Below are 16,532 nucleotides of genomic sequence, written 5' to 3'. Positions count from 1 at the left end.
AGAATGGCGCTCTTTCGATACCACTTCCAAAAGCAAAATGTGTAAATTACAAGGTCTGATATAAATAAGTCAAGATGGACCAGATGGTTTTATTGCGTGGCCCATCCCTTTTAAAAAGGATTTGTTTAAATTTTAGTATTCAATGCCATTTTTGACAAATGAAGCACTTTCATTTCTAGCTCTTTACTTGAGCATTGTAAATATTGTTTGTGCCTCTGCGTGCTCTAAAAATACAGAAGAAAATTTAATACTATTAGGTATCATCGTCACAAAACCTAAAATAGGCCTATGTACCCAACTGCTTTGTTATGCAAACTGTTGTTTCACCTATACACAAAACATGAACCATAATTTTGAACAATGAATGTTACTACTTCCAAGACCATGAGAAATAGTTACACTAAATTTTTTTTTTCAACCAGGCAGAAGTTTTTAATGAATTCTATACTTGTTGAACCCTCAAACTAAGCAAATGAAAAATTACTATACCACCCAACAATCCACATACATCCCTCCCCCCCAATAACCTTAAAAACAATATAATTTCTGCTTTGGCAGAATCATTAATTGCAATCGACTATATTTCTTTATTTGGCATTATATCGATGATTCCATTCTCCATTAAAATTAACTAAGAATTTTGTTGGTAGCATTTTATTAAAAAAGTAGGACAAAGTGGAACATTTCACCAAAAAGTAGGACGAGTGGGAGACCTGTATTTTCGACAAAATAAGCTATGCTAGACTGTTTTCTTACATCAGTTGTTTCCAAACTGTGAGTAGCGACCACCTAGGAGGCGGCGTGGGGTGAGTGAATAAAATAGAGGGTCTTAATGAAAGGGGGAAGCATGGCCCCCACATCCTGGAGTAGGGCCCTAGGCTGGGATCTTTTGCAGGCCCCCCGACCAGACTTCCACGGGCCCCTTTATGGTGGATTTACAGCGTGAAAAACAAAAAAAATAATGAAAATCATCCCGGGCCCCAGGGCTAGAGCATTGCCAGCCCACCCCTTGTGGGGGCCATGGGGGGGGGGGAAGACAAGTAAATTAACGAAAAAGATCTGAATCTTGTTTCAAATTTTTAAGAACTTTTAAATTTAAATACAATGCCCCATAAAAACTGGACCCTAAGGGCTCAGGCCAAATAAGCCTCCCCCCCCCGCAAAAGCATAAGTGGATACAGGTTGCTTCCCTAACAAGGTGCGGGACTAATGTCCACCTTTTGTTGTTCTGCCTACGCCAATAATTTTTTTAATCGGGGGGTGGGGGGGAAGGGGAAAGCGGCAATCGTCTTCATTGCCCCTCGTATCCCCACCTATGGCTTCAATCAACTTTGCGAAATCACCTGAACCCTCAGATTATCATGAATATTTAATGCAATCCATTCCTGCATATGCCCTTGCAGGTCGTATATGCGGACGACTGGCAACCCTAGACCTCTATCCCTTTATTTTTGTCGTATCGGAGTTTCTTCGCCACCTACGGCAAAACTTTCCAAAGCAAGCTCTGTGGGCTCAACCGCGCTCGTTGAAAACGCGTCTTGCGAACATTTGACACACTATTTATCGATATTAAGCCGTGTGCACAACAGCAGCGCTGCGACGCATAGCAATAGTGGGCTCAAAACAGAGCAATTGACCCGCTCGACGTTGAATGGAGCAAGGTGTGTGATTGATCGAGCAGTTTTTTCGTTCAGTCGGCTTAACGATCGGCGCCGACTGTCGAAATCGGCAGTTTGTCGTCGGAATCGAAGCGCATCACCACACAGGGATGTGCATCAGAAGAAACCACCATCTTAATAGAATGTGCACGCATGAGCCCATTTCTTCACTGATTGCATTAAGGCGCGCAGACAAAACGTATCCGTTGCTCGCGAGCACCAGGGTGGTCCCCGAAGCACACAGAGTCCTCGATGCTCGTGTCCGATTTGGTGCTCGCGAGCACTTGATCAACGTTTCATTTAAACACCTTGTGTAAATTGCATTCAATTATTAAAATCACCCGGATTGCATGCATTCGTATGTCAAACATGACGTAAGAGTGCTCTTCTTTTAATGATGGGTACAGGCAGTGCTCGCGACTGGAAAAAGGTTAAAAAATTCTGGTCTAGATCACAAGCTTGTTACCGTATTCCAATGGTTCTCTTTTGTCAGCTGCCTTCCTTGCGTAATTCATGGTTCATCGCCGGCTTCCCAAGAAGTTTGGCAGTTTTTTCACCATATAAAAGAACCACTTTAAAGCATATAGGTTTTGTGCGCACAAATCCATATTTGGCGGGCCACGACGCTCCTAGGAGCCCCGAAGCCCACTTTTGGAAGCATGGTATTCCTTTAAATTCGGCCTAAAAGTTATGTCGCAACACAATTAAAGGCGAACGAGTCCGATGTAGGTCTTCTCTTGAACTCTATCATTCTGTCGCATGCGTATATACTGTACGATTTCGTCCTTCGCTATAGCAAGTCAGTAAAGATCGACGCGATCAAAATAAATAAATGAATGGATGAATTTTTAAAAAGAATTTCCCCCTCCCCCCTGGCTTTTGAAAATACACTAAAAATGGGATATATATAGAATATATATATATATACACGTACATGTTGTTTGCATGATTTTACGTTGAGTTTGTTGATTTTACTTCTTTAACCCCTTTAAAGGGCAGACACTTTTCCAAAACCCATAGAGAAACATGTAAACAGTTGGACCACCTTTCAAAGGGTTTTAATGTTCCAAGTACATGTAAAAAATGCTAATTCATGAAATTTCAATAAATTTTTTGTTAATTCATTAATTCGATGCCATGGCCTCGGGGAGAGGTCTCAAACCCGGGTCTTTCCCTCCAACCACACGCATGAGCATCTGGAAAGACACTAGGTCCTCCCGTTCTGGTAAATTTAAACCAGTTTTCTTGGTTCCAACAAGGAGCAAGCACCCAATGAACTCGGGTACCCCCCCGTTTGTGTTCCTGAAACCGAGTGCCAGTCTTCAATGCACGTAGTCCCTGAAAGATCAACTTGCCACGCCACTCCACTCCGCATCCACTACATACGGATTCGAAGACCAAAATAGATCGTTGATAGACTTGAAAGAAATAGAAGTTTCTTTTCCTTCCAAGAATCCCGCCTCCACATACACAGCCAACGACCTCTATCCCTCCCGAAACCCACCAAAGATAACGGACTCATTATCTACATCAGAATGAAGATTTGATATCCTTTATAAGGAAGTCTTGACCATTGTTGTTAAGTTTTGACAATAAAAGTAGTGGAATTATTTTTTTCCTTTGTTTAAAACCCATTGTTTGGGAAAAGTGTTTGCGGTAACCAAAGAGAACATCCTGATTGTTGAATCTCAGTAACCATTGTTGCCGGACAGTTTTGTGAGCATCTGAGGACCATATAACTTGATAATCCTGAACTAAGGAGTCCAGAAAGAGTCTCTCGTCCTCTTACAATCAAAAACTGACGTTGCCTCTCCAAGGGATGTCTAATCATTGAAAAAAAAGCAGTTGGGGGAAAGTTGTAATGATAAAATATGGTTGTCACACAAGCTAAAACATACAGACGAGTCCACCTGAGGTTGCAAGGAAGCCCGGGGGGAACAGTGATTAGCTAGACTCCCTAGAAAAGGTAATATAAGCATCTTGCGCAGTAGCGAGTAAATTTATAAACTCTTAATTAGCTGATGTTTATAATCTAGGAACATTAATAGTGATATCTTGGCTAATGATTTAAAAAAAAAAAAGAAGTGATCTCTCCTCACACACACGTATTTCCAAGGGATCAGCATGATTCGTCCAGGGAATTTGTTAGAGTAAACATCCATGTGCCCGAACCCAGACCTGCACAGTGCGAGGTTAGCTCCCTAACTACTCGACTGCCAGGCGGCAAAAAGGTGGATTTATGACTGGGAGTGCTATTATGACTATGGACTGTTATTGACTGGATTTATGACTATTTAGTGGATTTCTCTGCCTCCACTAACGAATTCAAATGACTAATATTTGTGTTGATATGGATGCAAACACATTACAAAGCCATGTCGTGAGCTGAATTTCAGCACCAATCATCAGAGAATTACTACTTCACCAAACACCAACTCTGGCCATATCGCTGTATTGCAATTTACTGCCATTAATGAGATGGGTTGGAAATGAAAACGCTGTCTGTAGGTGGTCACTTCAAGTTCGTTAGGGAAAATATCTGTCCTCGGGTTCGAACCCAAGACCTTCACGGTAGTAGACAGGCCTCATCAGAGACACAACTACTGTCACTCAAGCCCAATTTACTTGTATCACACTCTGAATATTTTTCCAGATGTACCTCCACTTCTTTCTGAAAATTAGCCTCCTTTCAGAAGTTTTTGAAACATTTCATGAAAAATGAAAGATTCAGCTAATAGAAAATGCATTGAACAAAACAAAGCCCATATTTTCAGAGCTTGCAGTCTTTCAGTGCAAGACTTTTTTTGCATAAAACTGGGAATTCTAGGAGCTTATCTTTTTCATTTGCATAAATATGAGACATGGAAATGAGCTGACCGAATTACAATCTATGGGGCACCTACGAATTTGACTGGGTTGTGTCAACAAAATGAGATGGGTGTTAGTTGTGGGCATAGTGTGCAAAATAACAAGCTCTTCATCTTCCCATAAAAAGTGTTGTCTTAATGCAAAAGCCCTCCTGGAGCCCTCAAAAGAAAAAAAGGCCTCACAAAAATGATATCTGATTGAAATTTTCTAGAGTAGGCAATTTTTACGCAGGCCTCAGAAAAATCACTGCCTGGGAAGGGCCAATAATCCTCATTTATCCAATTTTGAAGCTGCCCATTTGTCTTCAGTCAGTTTTTTTATAGCTCACAGATCTCCTTGGTATTTAACACTTTAAAGACAGACAAGGTCTGCATGACCCTGCCTTTCTGCTCTCACATCTCAAGTAACAAACCAAAAGTTTATAAATCTGCAGACTTTTCCCTAATTATCATGTTCTCATTGTACGTCAAAGCTTTTTCCATCATCTTTCTTAGTAATCGAGATATGAATTGTGATATGCTTAGAAAGACTGAAGGGGGTCACACTGACCCTCCCATTTATATTTTATAACACATTCACCCCCACAATACTACCAACATACCACAATTGATTTTTGTGCGGCCAAAATTCTTTGGATAGTCTCTTTATGCATCTAATACAATGTAATCCGAATTCGTGAGTTTACCTTTATTCTCCTCTGCAGATGTTTGAGATTTTGCCAAGTATTTTTGTCTGATAAATTGTTTATTCTGCAAAGTAGAAATGGCATAAAAGATGTATATTCACTGAAGAGAAAACTTTTTCAGAAGTTAAAGAAGATTGCATGAGAAAAATTCAGAAGCAATGGAAACAAAACTACTCCAGGCAAAACATTTGTGAAGTAAGCAACAGCACTGATGATGGATGTGAATCAGAATGAAATTATACATCAATCCGTGCCTCAACTGATGCAAATACTGCTGGAAACAAATGCAAACCACATTGAAGCCATAAAAGACCTACACTCAAACGTCAACTGATTTCAGCAAATATCTGAGACCTTATTTACCTCCTGTCTGTCAGTTGCAAAGAAACTACTGCAAATTAAAGTGTATGGAATATTTTTCTATAGGGACTTTCCCCGCCAATAAGATGTTAAGAATTCAACAATTTTTTTAATATAAACTCATTGGTTACATTGATTTCACATCGAAATCGGCAAGAAGGGTTGAAACCCTTCTGAAAGATTGTCAGGTGCGTCCAACTGCAAAATTGAGACAAAATCCCACTCGTCAATCCTATTCAAAACCTAGAAGTGATGTAACACTGAAATCCTATTCGTAATGTAGAAAATACAAACCCCCTCCCAGTCTTGAGTTTCCTCCACACTGACGCACATTGAAAGAAGTCTGTACAGAGAATTATTCAAAAACTAAATATTAAAAATAGATTAATGGTTTGATCCATCAAAGAATTAGTGACCCACTAATTCTATCCTGATATCTGAGCCATGCTGAAGCAAACATCATTGATACAACTAGCCAAAAATTGTTGAGTTCCGCTTTGTGGACTACCAGATATTCATCCGCTGACAAGATGACTATTTTATTGTGCAAGGTGTGTTGAGCTCCATCCACAATTCTCTGGCTTGATCTCGGTAGGCTAATGACATGGGAAATCATCACTGTTGAGCTTCGGCTTGATGATGTTTATAAGCCTCGTGATCTCATCTCTTACCGACCTTTGTTTCTATACCAAGGATTCCATCTGATGACCGTTGTCACTGGTGGTGTTTTTCTTTCTGGGTTTCGGCACCATAAATGTTCACAATCTCGTGTGATTTTTAGGGGAATGAATTCAAAGTAAAACCACAAACCTCCACAGAGCAAACCATAGATAATAAAAGGGCAATCACCGTATTACTATTAACATTTGAATTTTATTGAAACATTATGTGCTAGAAACGACGAGCTGCGTGGTGTCTATTCGATCGCTTCCAGCTACTGACATGTACACACAATCACCCAAGGCAAGCTAGCTGCTTGCCAACAGTACACTGCTGTCATCTAGTGGCCTGAATAGTGTTAAAACTCTATTCTGTCTTAAAAAATGTATAATGCTCTAAATTATTAAAAAATTGATGGAAAAAGCCATGTGGCCACACAAACACCTGCCTGCCTTTCAAGGTATAGCCAGATTCCTCTTCCTCGTGTTAAAAAAAACTTATCTTTAAATTTTAAGCAGTACCTCGAACAAATTAAACAATTTTTCATAAAACCTATGAGAAATCACATTTTGACTAATGAACGTGATTCTGGAATGAATTATCTCCATTAGAGAAGCTATCACTGAAATTAAGATACATGCCATATACGATTGTGGTCAAAGGAACAGGGAAAAGAAAGACAATAAAAATTTATTATCGTACATCAATTTCCACCACAATTTGAATCATTTATGTATTTATAATACAAGTTCATTTACACATTTCACCGCTCAAGAGTCTGATAATTCATCGTCTGTGTCGAGAGGTAGTCCATTATCCTTTCCTTCGTCACTTTCTGATTCAGATGCCTGCAGAAAAGAAATAAAAAGCTTATGACAAAATTGATTTGTTAGAAATTCCCCACAGGAATGTGTACGAGATGCATGTTTGGTCAAGAAGAAGAAGTGATACCTCGGCTTACAAAGTTTTCGGCTAACGAACATGATTCTGGAACAAATTCTCTTTATTAGACGAGGTATCACCATATTTGCAGCATATGAGTGCCATCTATCTCTCAGAAAAGACAACTGAAAAGGGGAAATTTTTTTAAGCAGCCGTTTTGAGAACATCTTTTCTCAGACTATTTCCACAGCCTAGGGGTTAATAGCGAATGATGAATTAACCATTACATTTTGAATATACAGACATTTGCTTAGTTTTAACACATTTAAATTCAGAAGCAGAACAATCTACAAAATTGTTTCAATTGCCACAGAGAGTAGAATAATCTGCTTACACAAGGGCTGAAACTAGAGGGAGGTGCAAAAGGGTCAACCACTCTGGGCGGCAAACTTTAGCGTTTGGGGGGGGGGGAATTTTGGGGAAAAGCAAAAATATTACTATAAAATTGGATTTTACAGCGTGGGGGGGGGGGCAAAACCATGTTTGTAACCCCCCACAAAAGTCCTAGTCTCAGCCCTAGCTTGTAAAATATGTAAAAACGAGTTCCTTAATCGATGAAATGTGATACTAGACAAGTAGAAAATTCCGAGGAAAGACGTAAATGCATAGCTGCCAACTTTGGAAAATGACAATCATTGAAATATTAAATTACCAGTCATCACTACAGCCACTGTGGTTTGCCAAGGGGTCGCAATGACGGACTCGCATCACAAAGACCCAGGTTCCAACCCTACCCGTGCCACAGTGGTGATTGGCTGAAGTTGGTTTTTTGTGGTTTCCAACTTCGAGGCGGAATGGAAGTTGATTTCTCCGTTAGAAAGTCTCATCACAGAGAGAGAACAGACCTACAACAGTATAAATAATCAATCATTACACTTGACCCCCCCCCCCCAATTTAAATAACACATAACACCAGATACACACTCAGACACTTGTTAGATGCACACACACACACACTTTGTACCAGACTCTGCCATGAAGCCGGGCTGGAAGAGATCTTGGCAAAGCGATCAGTCCAATGGCAGAGTCCTGGCATTTGTTTAGTCAGTCATCACTACAACCAAATCAAAGCCTTCTAACAAAATAATTGCCACCAAGCCATGAAAAAAAGGACACATGGTCATCCAAGGTACAAGTCATCTTACCAATTTGACTGTCGTTACACTGAACTGACGGCTGTTTGATGAATTTCAGCTAGTAATTTCATAGTGATGGACTCGCATTGCGAGGTCCCGAGTTCAAACCCCACCAGTGCCACAGTGGTGGTCGGCTGAAGTTAGTTTTCTGTGGTTAGCAACTTCACGGTTTGAATGAGAGCCAATTTCCCTGTTAAAAAGTCTCACCACTGAATTAAATTACAGGCCTACAATGGTACAAATATCCAATCATAGATGGCAGCACCGAAAATTCAAAGCAAGACACTAGATACACACTCAGACTGTTAAGTACCTATACACATACATACTTCCGGCACAACTCAATCGGCAGTAAATTGCTCATGGCGATAGACCAGAGTTGTGCTAGGTTTAAATGAATGAGGAATTTTAACTTTCCGCTGCCAAAATAAAACATTTCTTCATGATTTGACAAAATGGTGACAATTACACTTGATAAGTGGTCTTTTCTCTGGGTTAATTCTTTGGGAGTAACTTCTATTTCCCAAAAGAGAAAGGGGGTGGGGGAATTTTTGCAAGCACAGTCGAAATTCTGAAAGTATAAGAATTTTTTGGGAGTATAGGAGAAGGCACAGAAATTCGGGACACTCAGATGCAAATACATTAAAGAAAATCAAAAAGAATGAGAACGCATATACATACATCAATATTTTCTAGAGGATTGTTATCGTCTGAATGTTCCATTGCTTCGTTATTGTCATCGTCATCCTCTTCTGCACTAGAAGACTCTGTCAAACAGTTGTACAGAAAAAAAGAAATTATTCACATATATACAACCTTTAAAGACATAAAAAGATATGAATATTCTAGGTTATTGGTTTCCCCACTTGAGGTACACGAGGGAAAATGAATAATCAGATATCGCAGAAAAATAAGTAATACAAAATGCTACAGTCCGTTCATAGAGTGATGTAGTTATAGTAGCTACAGTTTGTTTGAGGCACGAATGTGAGCCAATCTCCCTGTTAAAAAGTCTCACCGCAGAGAGCAACAGGCCTACAATAGTATAATTATTCATTCAAATACAACGCCACAACAGGCAAAATGCCCAACGAGGTGGCTGAGAAAAAGATGCCCATAAAAATATGGATGTCATATATTTCAAAAATACAGCAACCCAATTGAAAATGCAATTAACAAAAATTGTAAACAATATGTACACATGATAAAATATTATACAATGCCCATAAAGAATACTTATGGTTGTCTTATTCTAAGTATGGATGGCTTCTCGATTTACCCCAACATGTTTATCGTATTTCTTTTTAAATGTGTCAACTTTACATTACACAGTCATTACACTTCAATCAATATGAGTTGAGGGGAAAAACTCAGTTAAAAAAAATTATTGCAGATGGCAGCACTACACATATATAACAAGCATTACACAGAAACAAACTTCACGGAAGGTTCACTATATGTACACACACATTCCAACATGTACCAATTCGTTAGAAGTTCTGCAGAGGAATATGGACGAGGTGCATGTCTGATTTAGTAGTAGTTCGCCTGTTGTGAATAGAAGGGTATAGAGTGTAGCCTCGCACCACAAAATATATTTCCCCAAATCAGAGGTTATTGAGAAACACATGTACAGAAAGTTTTAGTGTTATCCATGATTTTGCAAATACTGCAAAAAACTTTGTTTTTATGAGAATGGATTGAATTTCAAATTAGTTCATTGGTGCCATTATTAATGCTCTCTTGCAAATGCATCCACATGTTGGCTTTATATTCTCGAAAGTTTGTTCGACAAAATCGCTGTTAAGTGTTGTTGATCTGCAATTCGTTAAAATATATATATTTGTTAAATTTTATATGATTCCTTGAAACAAAAAAAAAAAAATTTAAATACATATACGCCAATCTTGTGAGACCAAGACTTTTCACAATGGCAATATTCACAGATTGGGGGGGGGGGGGGGAAAGAGAAGGTGCACCCCCCTAATTCTTCTCCCTCATGACTATTTTTAAAAGTCAAATAAATTTTGTTATTTTCTTGAACCTGACCATATCAGGCATTTATCTAGCTGTGACGAGCATTCAAAGTAGCCTTTTATTTAAGTTTGGACCAGTTTTCTGTGAATATTCCTCGCAAAATCAATGAAAGTTTAGCTTTTTTGAAATGGGATGCTATCACTTCTTCCATACTTCGTGGTCATCAATGTCGCTGTGTGTTCAGCTTTTTTTTTCTGTAGAAACCTATCCATGGAAATTGCTATAAAGCAACTTAATAAAATTTTATGAAAAAAACTGATAAATTATAAAGCTTCTGTTTATGTTATTATTATTTTTCAAATTCAACAATCAGAATGTTTTTGGTATAAGGGCCTAGCAGATGTGCGGACAGTCAAGTAGTGGTAGTTTAAGTTTTCAATTCCAAAAACACAAAATCAACAAGAAAACTGAGATTAAAGAACCATGAGCTTACCGTCTTCGTATATGAATAGTGGCTCTGTCGGAATATTTGGGTCATGCTGTGTCCTGGCATCGACCTGCATAGGTTAAAATAAATTTTTGGATTTTGGTAAATACACGCTAAAATGAAATACATTCAAACAAACACAAAATACAGTTGAACGCAGTTAATAAAATAAACAAAAAAGATCTGGTTTTTAGCATGTGTTGGCCATGAATCGTAAAATTGAAGAAAAAATAAAAATGCTTATAGCGCTACATGCCACCAGAAAGAAAATTAGATGAAGGATTTCACCTTGCATAGCAGCAAGGTGACAACATACAATATGACTGCTTGAATATGATGCCTTCACTTTCCCTCAAAGTATAAATTTGTCGGAACAAAAGCTGAGGAAAAACCAAATTATTTAGGAACCATAGCACAGCTGCTAATTTTGGAGAGCAAGAATTCGGGAGATTTTTGAATTCTCAGCAAAAGATGTACACAAATACACAAAAGGGCTTTTTAAAAACAAAGTAAGGATTTTCATTGATAAAAGAAAAATTGCAAAGATTTTTCCCCTTTAGAAAAATGTGACATCATGCTAGCTGTCTCCAACTGCAGTTGAATTACGTGTCATCATTGTACTGAAATCAAAATCAGACCAAAAAATAAATAAAAATTCGCTGTTCAGCCTAAAAATGGGAGACAGACAGACTAAACGGGAAATACGGTAATCCAGGAAACAAGGCCATCTTGCCTATTCGACCATGGAGAGACCAGAATGACTGTGCCTATTTGCTGCATTACATCTTTTACCCCGCCAAACTGAAAAATTTCTTCCTCATTTGCCATGATGAAGACAATAGTTACTTTACACACGTGACATCATTTTAAGAAAGAGAAGGCAACAGACTTTTCCCAGGAAAATTCTCAATATCAGGGAATACCCTTTTCCTTGCCAGGAGTGATCATCACTGGGATTCTTGCCTTTTACTACAGCATAAAAATCATAAATTTCTCTAAATCTTTGAGTGTGTGTGTGTGTGTCCAACATTTTTTTGAGTATTATTTAAAAAAAAGAAAAAACATACCTGTGTCCATAGGATGTCGAGAAAACCTTTCAATTGTAAAATTTTGGGAAAAGTTGCTCCTCTAGCATCTATCAATTGACTTAAAGGACCTATTAATTCATCAATATCTTGTAACTAAAATAGAGGGAAAAAAACCATTAATATAATAACCTTGCGAATTCTATAAAATAAAGATTTGCAGTAGCCCCCCCCCCCCTCCAACCCAAAGAATATTTTTTAAAGCAATTTCAGCCATAATTAGTCATTTTTCTTTCAGGCAGAAATTGTGATGCCACCTATTCTCCTAGATGGAATAGGATCAGCCAAAGGAAAAAAAAAGCTAGCAATTCAGGATTGACAAAAAGGAAATAAATTGTGATTGTTAAATACAATTGGCAATGGTCATTAGCTATTGATGAAACTTAAGAAACTTGAGTAGGTAGTTAACTTTAAGGAATCATTAGTTTAACAATATATAGATAAAAAAATTTACCTTCATAAAACAAATTACTGATACAAGTCGGGGTATAGCTGTATTTTGATATTAATTTATAGCAGGGTTGGCAGGTTTTTGAAGCACTGCAGTTTTTTATGGTTTAAACTGTCAAATCAAAAACCTTAAATATTGCTTTTCGATATAAAAATTCCCATTGAAAATACACACATTCATTGCATCTAATGTTTAAAGTCACTGTTATACAAAGAATAAATTGACTGTAAAGTAATTTTCTACTCTCTACAGAACTATTTTGAACTGCTGCCTGACAGTCCAGTGGTTAGGGAGCTAGCTTCTGACTGTGCAGGTCTGGGTTCAAATCCCATTCAGCCAAGGATGTCTATTAGCACGCTAACAAATTCCCTGGACAGATTGTAAAGATCTTGGGAATAAGTGATCATGTTTATTGTAATTTTTTTTTTCTCTTCTAAAATATACAGTTTAAATAGAGCATAACATAAAAGCTGAAGGAAAAACTATTGATATTCTTCAATTCAAGAACATTCTCAACCTTCCTTCTAAAATTTCCTTAACTGGTTATGAACGTGTATAGATATAAATCATCTGCTGCACTCTTTTCATAACAGGTGTTTAAAAAGTTCTTTTACACCATATATGTAATTTTGATTTCTGTTATTAAATTTTCTAGATAATCACTGATACTTAAAATAGTATCATTTTATACCCCTTATTGTGCATAACATTAGAATATATCTAGTAATAGGAATACTAAATTGTAGGACTAAAATGTCCCTTAATTTAGAAGTCCTGATTGTATATAATGATGCTTAAGAAAAGCTCCTATAACTTATTCTAAGTGCAAAAGTGAGAATGACAGCATTGACGATAAGTTTTTGACCTTTAATACAGGGTGGTTATAAATAAATTGACACTATTCAGACATGTAGCGCCTATTCTGATGGAGGTATTTTGATGAAACTTGGTATATAGCAGGGTTTAAGCTACGGTCGCATTTTTTGCAAAATTCAAAAAAAAAATCTTGGAATGCGAAAGAAGTAATAGCCACTTTTGCAAAAATGCGTACAGGAGGTACAAAACAAGACATCTAACCATAAATCATTAGTATTGTAGCATTTTGCTAAAGCTTTTACCCCCATTTTCACTTTTTTGCTAAAGCTTTTTGTCAAGTGAAAAAGTGGTACTGTTTCATCACATTTATCTTTTTCCCATGGTCCAAATAATGTACATACCAAGTTTTGATGAAACATGTCCACCACAACAGGTGCTACATAGGTCGGAGTAGTGTTAATTAAGCTGAACAATGCCGGTTCAATTATATTGACACTACTCCTATCTATATAGTGCCCATGTTTCATCGAAACTTGGTATGTACGTTGTTTGGACCATGGGAAAAAGATAACTGATGAAACCACTTTTCACCTGGTGGTAAAAATTTTTAACTTTTTTTTATTGAATCTTTCTTTTCCCCCATGGTCCATACATTCTATACCAAGTTTCATCAAAATACCTCCATCACAATAAACCCTACACATGTCTAAGTCGTGTCAGTTTATTTATAACCACCCTGTACTGAGTAAGTTTGAGATCAAAAACCTGACCGTGTGATTTCCCATCAAGCATATTTTGAATAAACTGGACCATAAAATTATATATTATCTGTTCTAGAATCTGTCTGTCGAAAAATTCAAAATTTCAAATTATAATTAATACTTTGTATCAATTATTGTAATGAATTAGTGTTTATAAATAAAAATTAATAAAAGTAAGTTTCTCTCATGTTATCAACCTATTGTGTTCAAATATTATCCAAAAGCATTCATTTATGTTTTCGTGACAGATTTTGATGGTTTAAACCAGTTTTTGATGCTTGTCATGTCACAAACCCAACCCTGATTTATACAGCCCATAAGTAATAATCCTTTTCCTGATATAATAAAAAAAAAGGAACCAAGGTAAATAATATGCAAAAAGGCTATGAATTCCTTGGAATTTGTTCTGCCTTTATTATTGATTCTTCGATGAACAATAAAACCATCAAATTTAACCAAAATGACTGAAAAAAATTATTTCACCATAATTATTGGCTAAACATTGGTTAACATATAATAAATCACTAAGTTTTTTTCAGAGAAGGATAAGAAAAAATTTCATGTACTCTTTTTGACGAGATGTAGATGCATCCTGCAGTAAAAATCGACACATAATAATAGTAGTAATAATTGTAAGAAATCTTCATAAAAGTTATGGAAAATGTGGTAAATCAGTGATAATACATAATCACCAATTATCTCAGTAAGTTAGATAAATGGGTGAATTCAAGTGATATTTCTGCATGATTTTTTTTATATTTATCAAACTTACCAACTTCACCTGGGAATTATTCATAATTGCCAGTTAAAACTGATAAATGTAGTGAAATTAATCTACATTTATCAGTTTTAACTGGCAATTATGAATAATTCCCAGATGAAGTTGGTAAGTTTGATAAATATAAAAAAATCATGCAGAAATATCACTTGAATTCACCCATTTATCAGTTTCTTTTGTGCATGATGCAATATTCAAATAAATGTAAAGTTAGAAACATAAAAAAATATTTCTTTCAATATTGACTTTCTTCACATGTATCAACATGAGAAAAAAAAACCAACATAATCTATCAAATTCATCATCCTAGACTGAAATTTGAACATAATTTCTGGTAAATTTAAGCAGTTCATTAATAATTTGTAATCACCGGCAAAAATACGATAAATTCTCAGAATTTATCAAACTTGCCAAAGTAGTCTATGATTATGAATTGAATATGATCACTGAATTCATTACATTTACTGTAACATACATACAGTGTAGCATAGCACACTTTCAGCTAATTTTCCACATGTGATTACAAACATAAAATTAGCCATTTCCTACAGTCACTCATATGTATCATTGATAAAAACGCACTGGAAAAAACAAAGTTGCAAGAAATGAGAAATACTCACAGACATTAAATATGATAAATGGATAGCTGAAACGTTCCTCAACCACCTCAAACAGGGACGATTTCTGCAAAAAAAATAATGATGAATTAACAGCGAGAAAGTTTTTTCAAAACACTTCATTAAAAAAACATTCTTTTTCGCACATACATGCAAAGAATGTGTGTCAAATATGCTTTGATTGAGACAACTGTTACCAACCCACCGTTGTTCTCCTCCACTCAACCGCCTGTGAAGCTCTTTTAACAATGTAGGGACACTATGTAATGGCAATCTTCTTACAGTGTTCGAAATGAGCGTTTCATCTGTGTTTCGAAGAACAGTCTGAGAAATAATTTAAAATATAAATTAAGAAGTTCAAATGACAAACAATTTTAGCTGTGTGCATTACAATGTTCTTTCTATTTTTTTTAAATACGTGTAGACCTGATTTTTCTCTGCACATTATGAAAATATCATTATATATATCGCACCCCCATCCTAGAAACATGAATGTGCAAATTTTCACTTTTTTTCAGCTGGTTGGATATCTAAGTTTTGCCTGAAATAGGAATATGCATCCCTGTTGAAACATGTGCTACTAGACATTGCAGTGAAAATATCTTCCACAGAGTAACATAGGCAAAGTAAACACTCAAACCTCATTAAACACATTTTCCCCCCAAGGCAGGCAGTCATTTGGGGGAGGGGGGGGGGGCTTTTGAAAACACTGAAAATGGGATATATATATACGTACATTGAGTACATGTTGTTTGCCCCCCCCCCCCGGAAAAAGTTGAAATGACGGCCCTACCCCAAGGACATTGCACATTAATGCTTCTAGTCCAATTGTATTTTTGCAATGTGGTGCAATGGAAATAATTAGAACAATTATCAGAAACTACAATTTAAAACAAGAAAACCAAGTGAAAAAAATAAGTTGTGGTTGAATACTTCAGATGCTGGTCACTTCATGAAGCGGCAGGCTAGTTGTGGGATACTTTGCGTTGATAAGTCTAGACTTAAAACAGTAGCTGTAACAGCAGCATATTAGACCCGTTTATTGGAATCACTGTAATGCTAACATTCTGGTATCATTTTTCCTTTCGTACAGCATGGACTAGACTCATGCCATAACATGGGAAAACTTCATTCATAATCATCTGGATTCCTGGATCAGTTTTTTTTCGTCCAAAGTTTTTTTTTAAATTTTGGACAAATTTTGAAGCTAGGGTTCAAAAAGACTTATGGGAGGATAATGATCATTACTAA

General features: G+C 36.7%; 1 protein-coding gene across 1 annotated transcript in view; it reads right to left on the bottom strand.

Annotated features, from left to right (window-relative positions):
- Positions 1 to 6,905: 6,905 nt before the first annotated feature.
- Positions 6,906 to 16,532, bottom strand: part of LOC149081214 (WD repeat-containing protein 43) — a 32,245-nt gene continuing 22,618 nt past the window's right edge. The window contains exons 12-17 of the mRNA XM_089238037.1: positions 15,487 to 15,605; positions 15,285 to 15,348; positions 11,841 to 11,954; positions 10,780 to 10,843; positions 8,991 to 9,076; positions 6,906 to 7,079 (exon numbers count right to left, since the gene is read on the bottom strand). Coding sequence (XP_089094163.1) covers positions 7,002 to 7,079; positions 8,991 to 9,076; positions 10,780 to 10,843; positions 11,841 to 11,954; positions 15,285 to 15,348; positions 15,487 to 15,605 — 525 coding nt within the window. The 3' untranslated portion in view covers positions 6,906 to 7,001. The remainder of the gene's footprint in view (positions 7,080 to 8,990; positions 9,077 to 10,779; positions 10,844 to 11,840; positions 11,955 to 15,284; positions 15,349 to 15,486; positions 15,606 to 16,532) is intronic.

This window comes from Pholcus phalangioides, unplaced genomic scaffold (assembly GCF_987345545.1).
Source record: "Pholcus phalangioides strain wild (caught in Gottingen) unplaced genomic scaffold, Ppha-v1.0 ptg000010l_1, whole genome shotgun sequence".
In the NCBI taxonomy this organism is placed as follows: domain Eukaryota; kingdom Metazoa; phylum Arthropoda; class Arachnida; order Araneae; family Pholcidae; genus Pholcus; species Pholcus phalangioides.
Note: the sequence above shows the minus strand (reverse complement) of the source record. Positions and strands in the feature narration are given on the sequence as shown.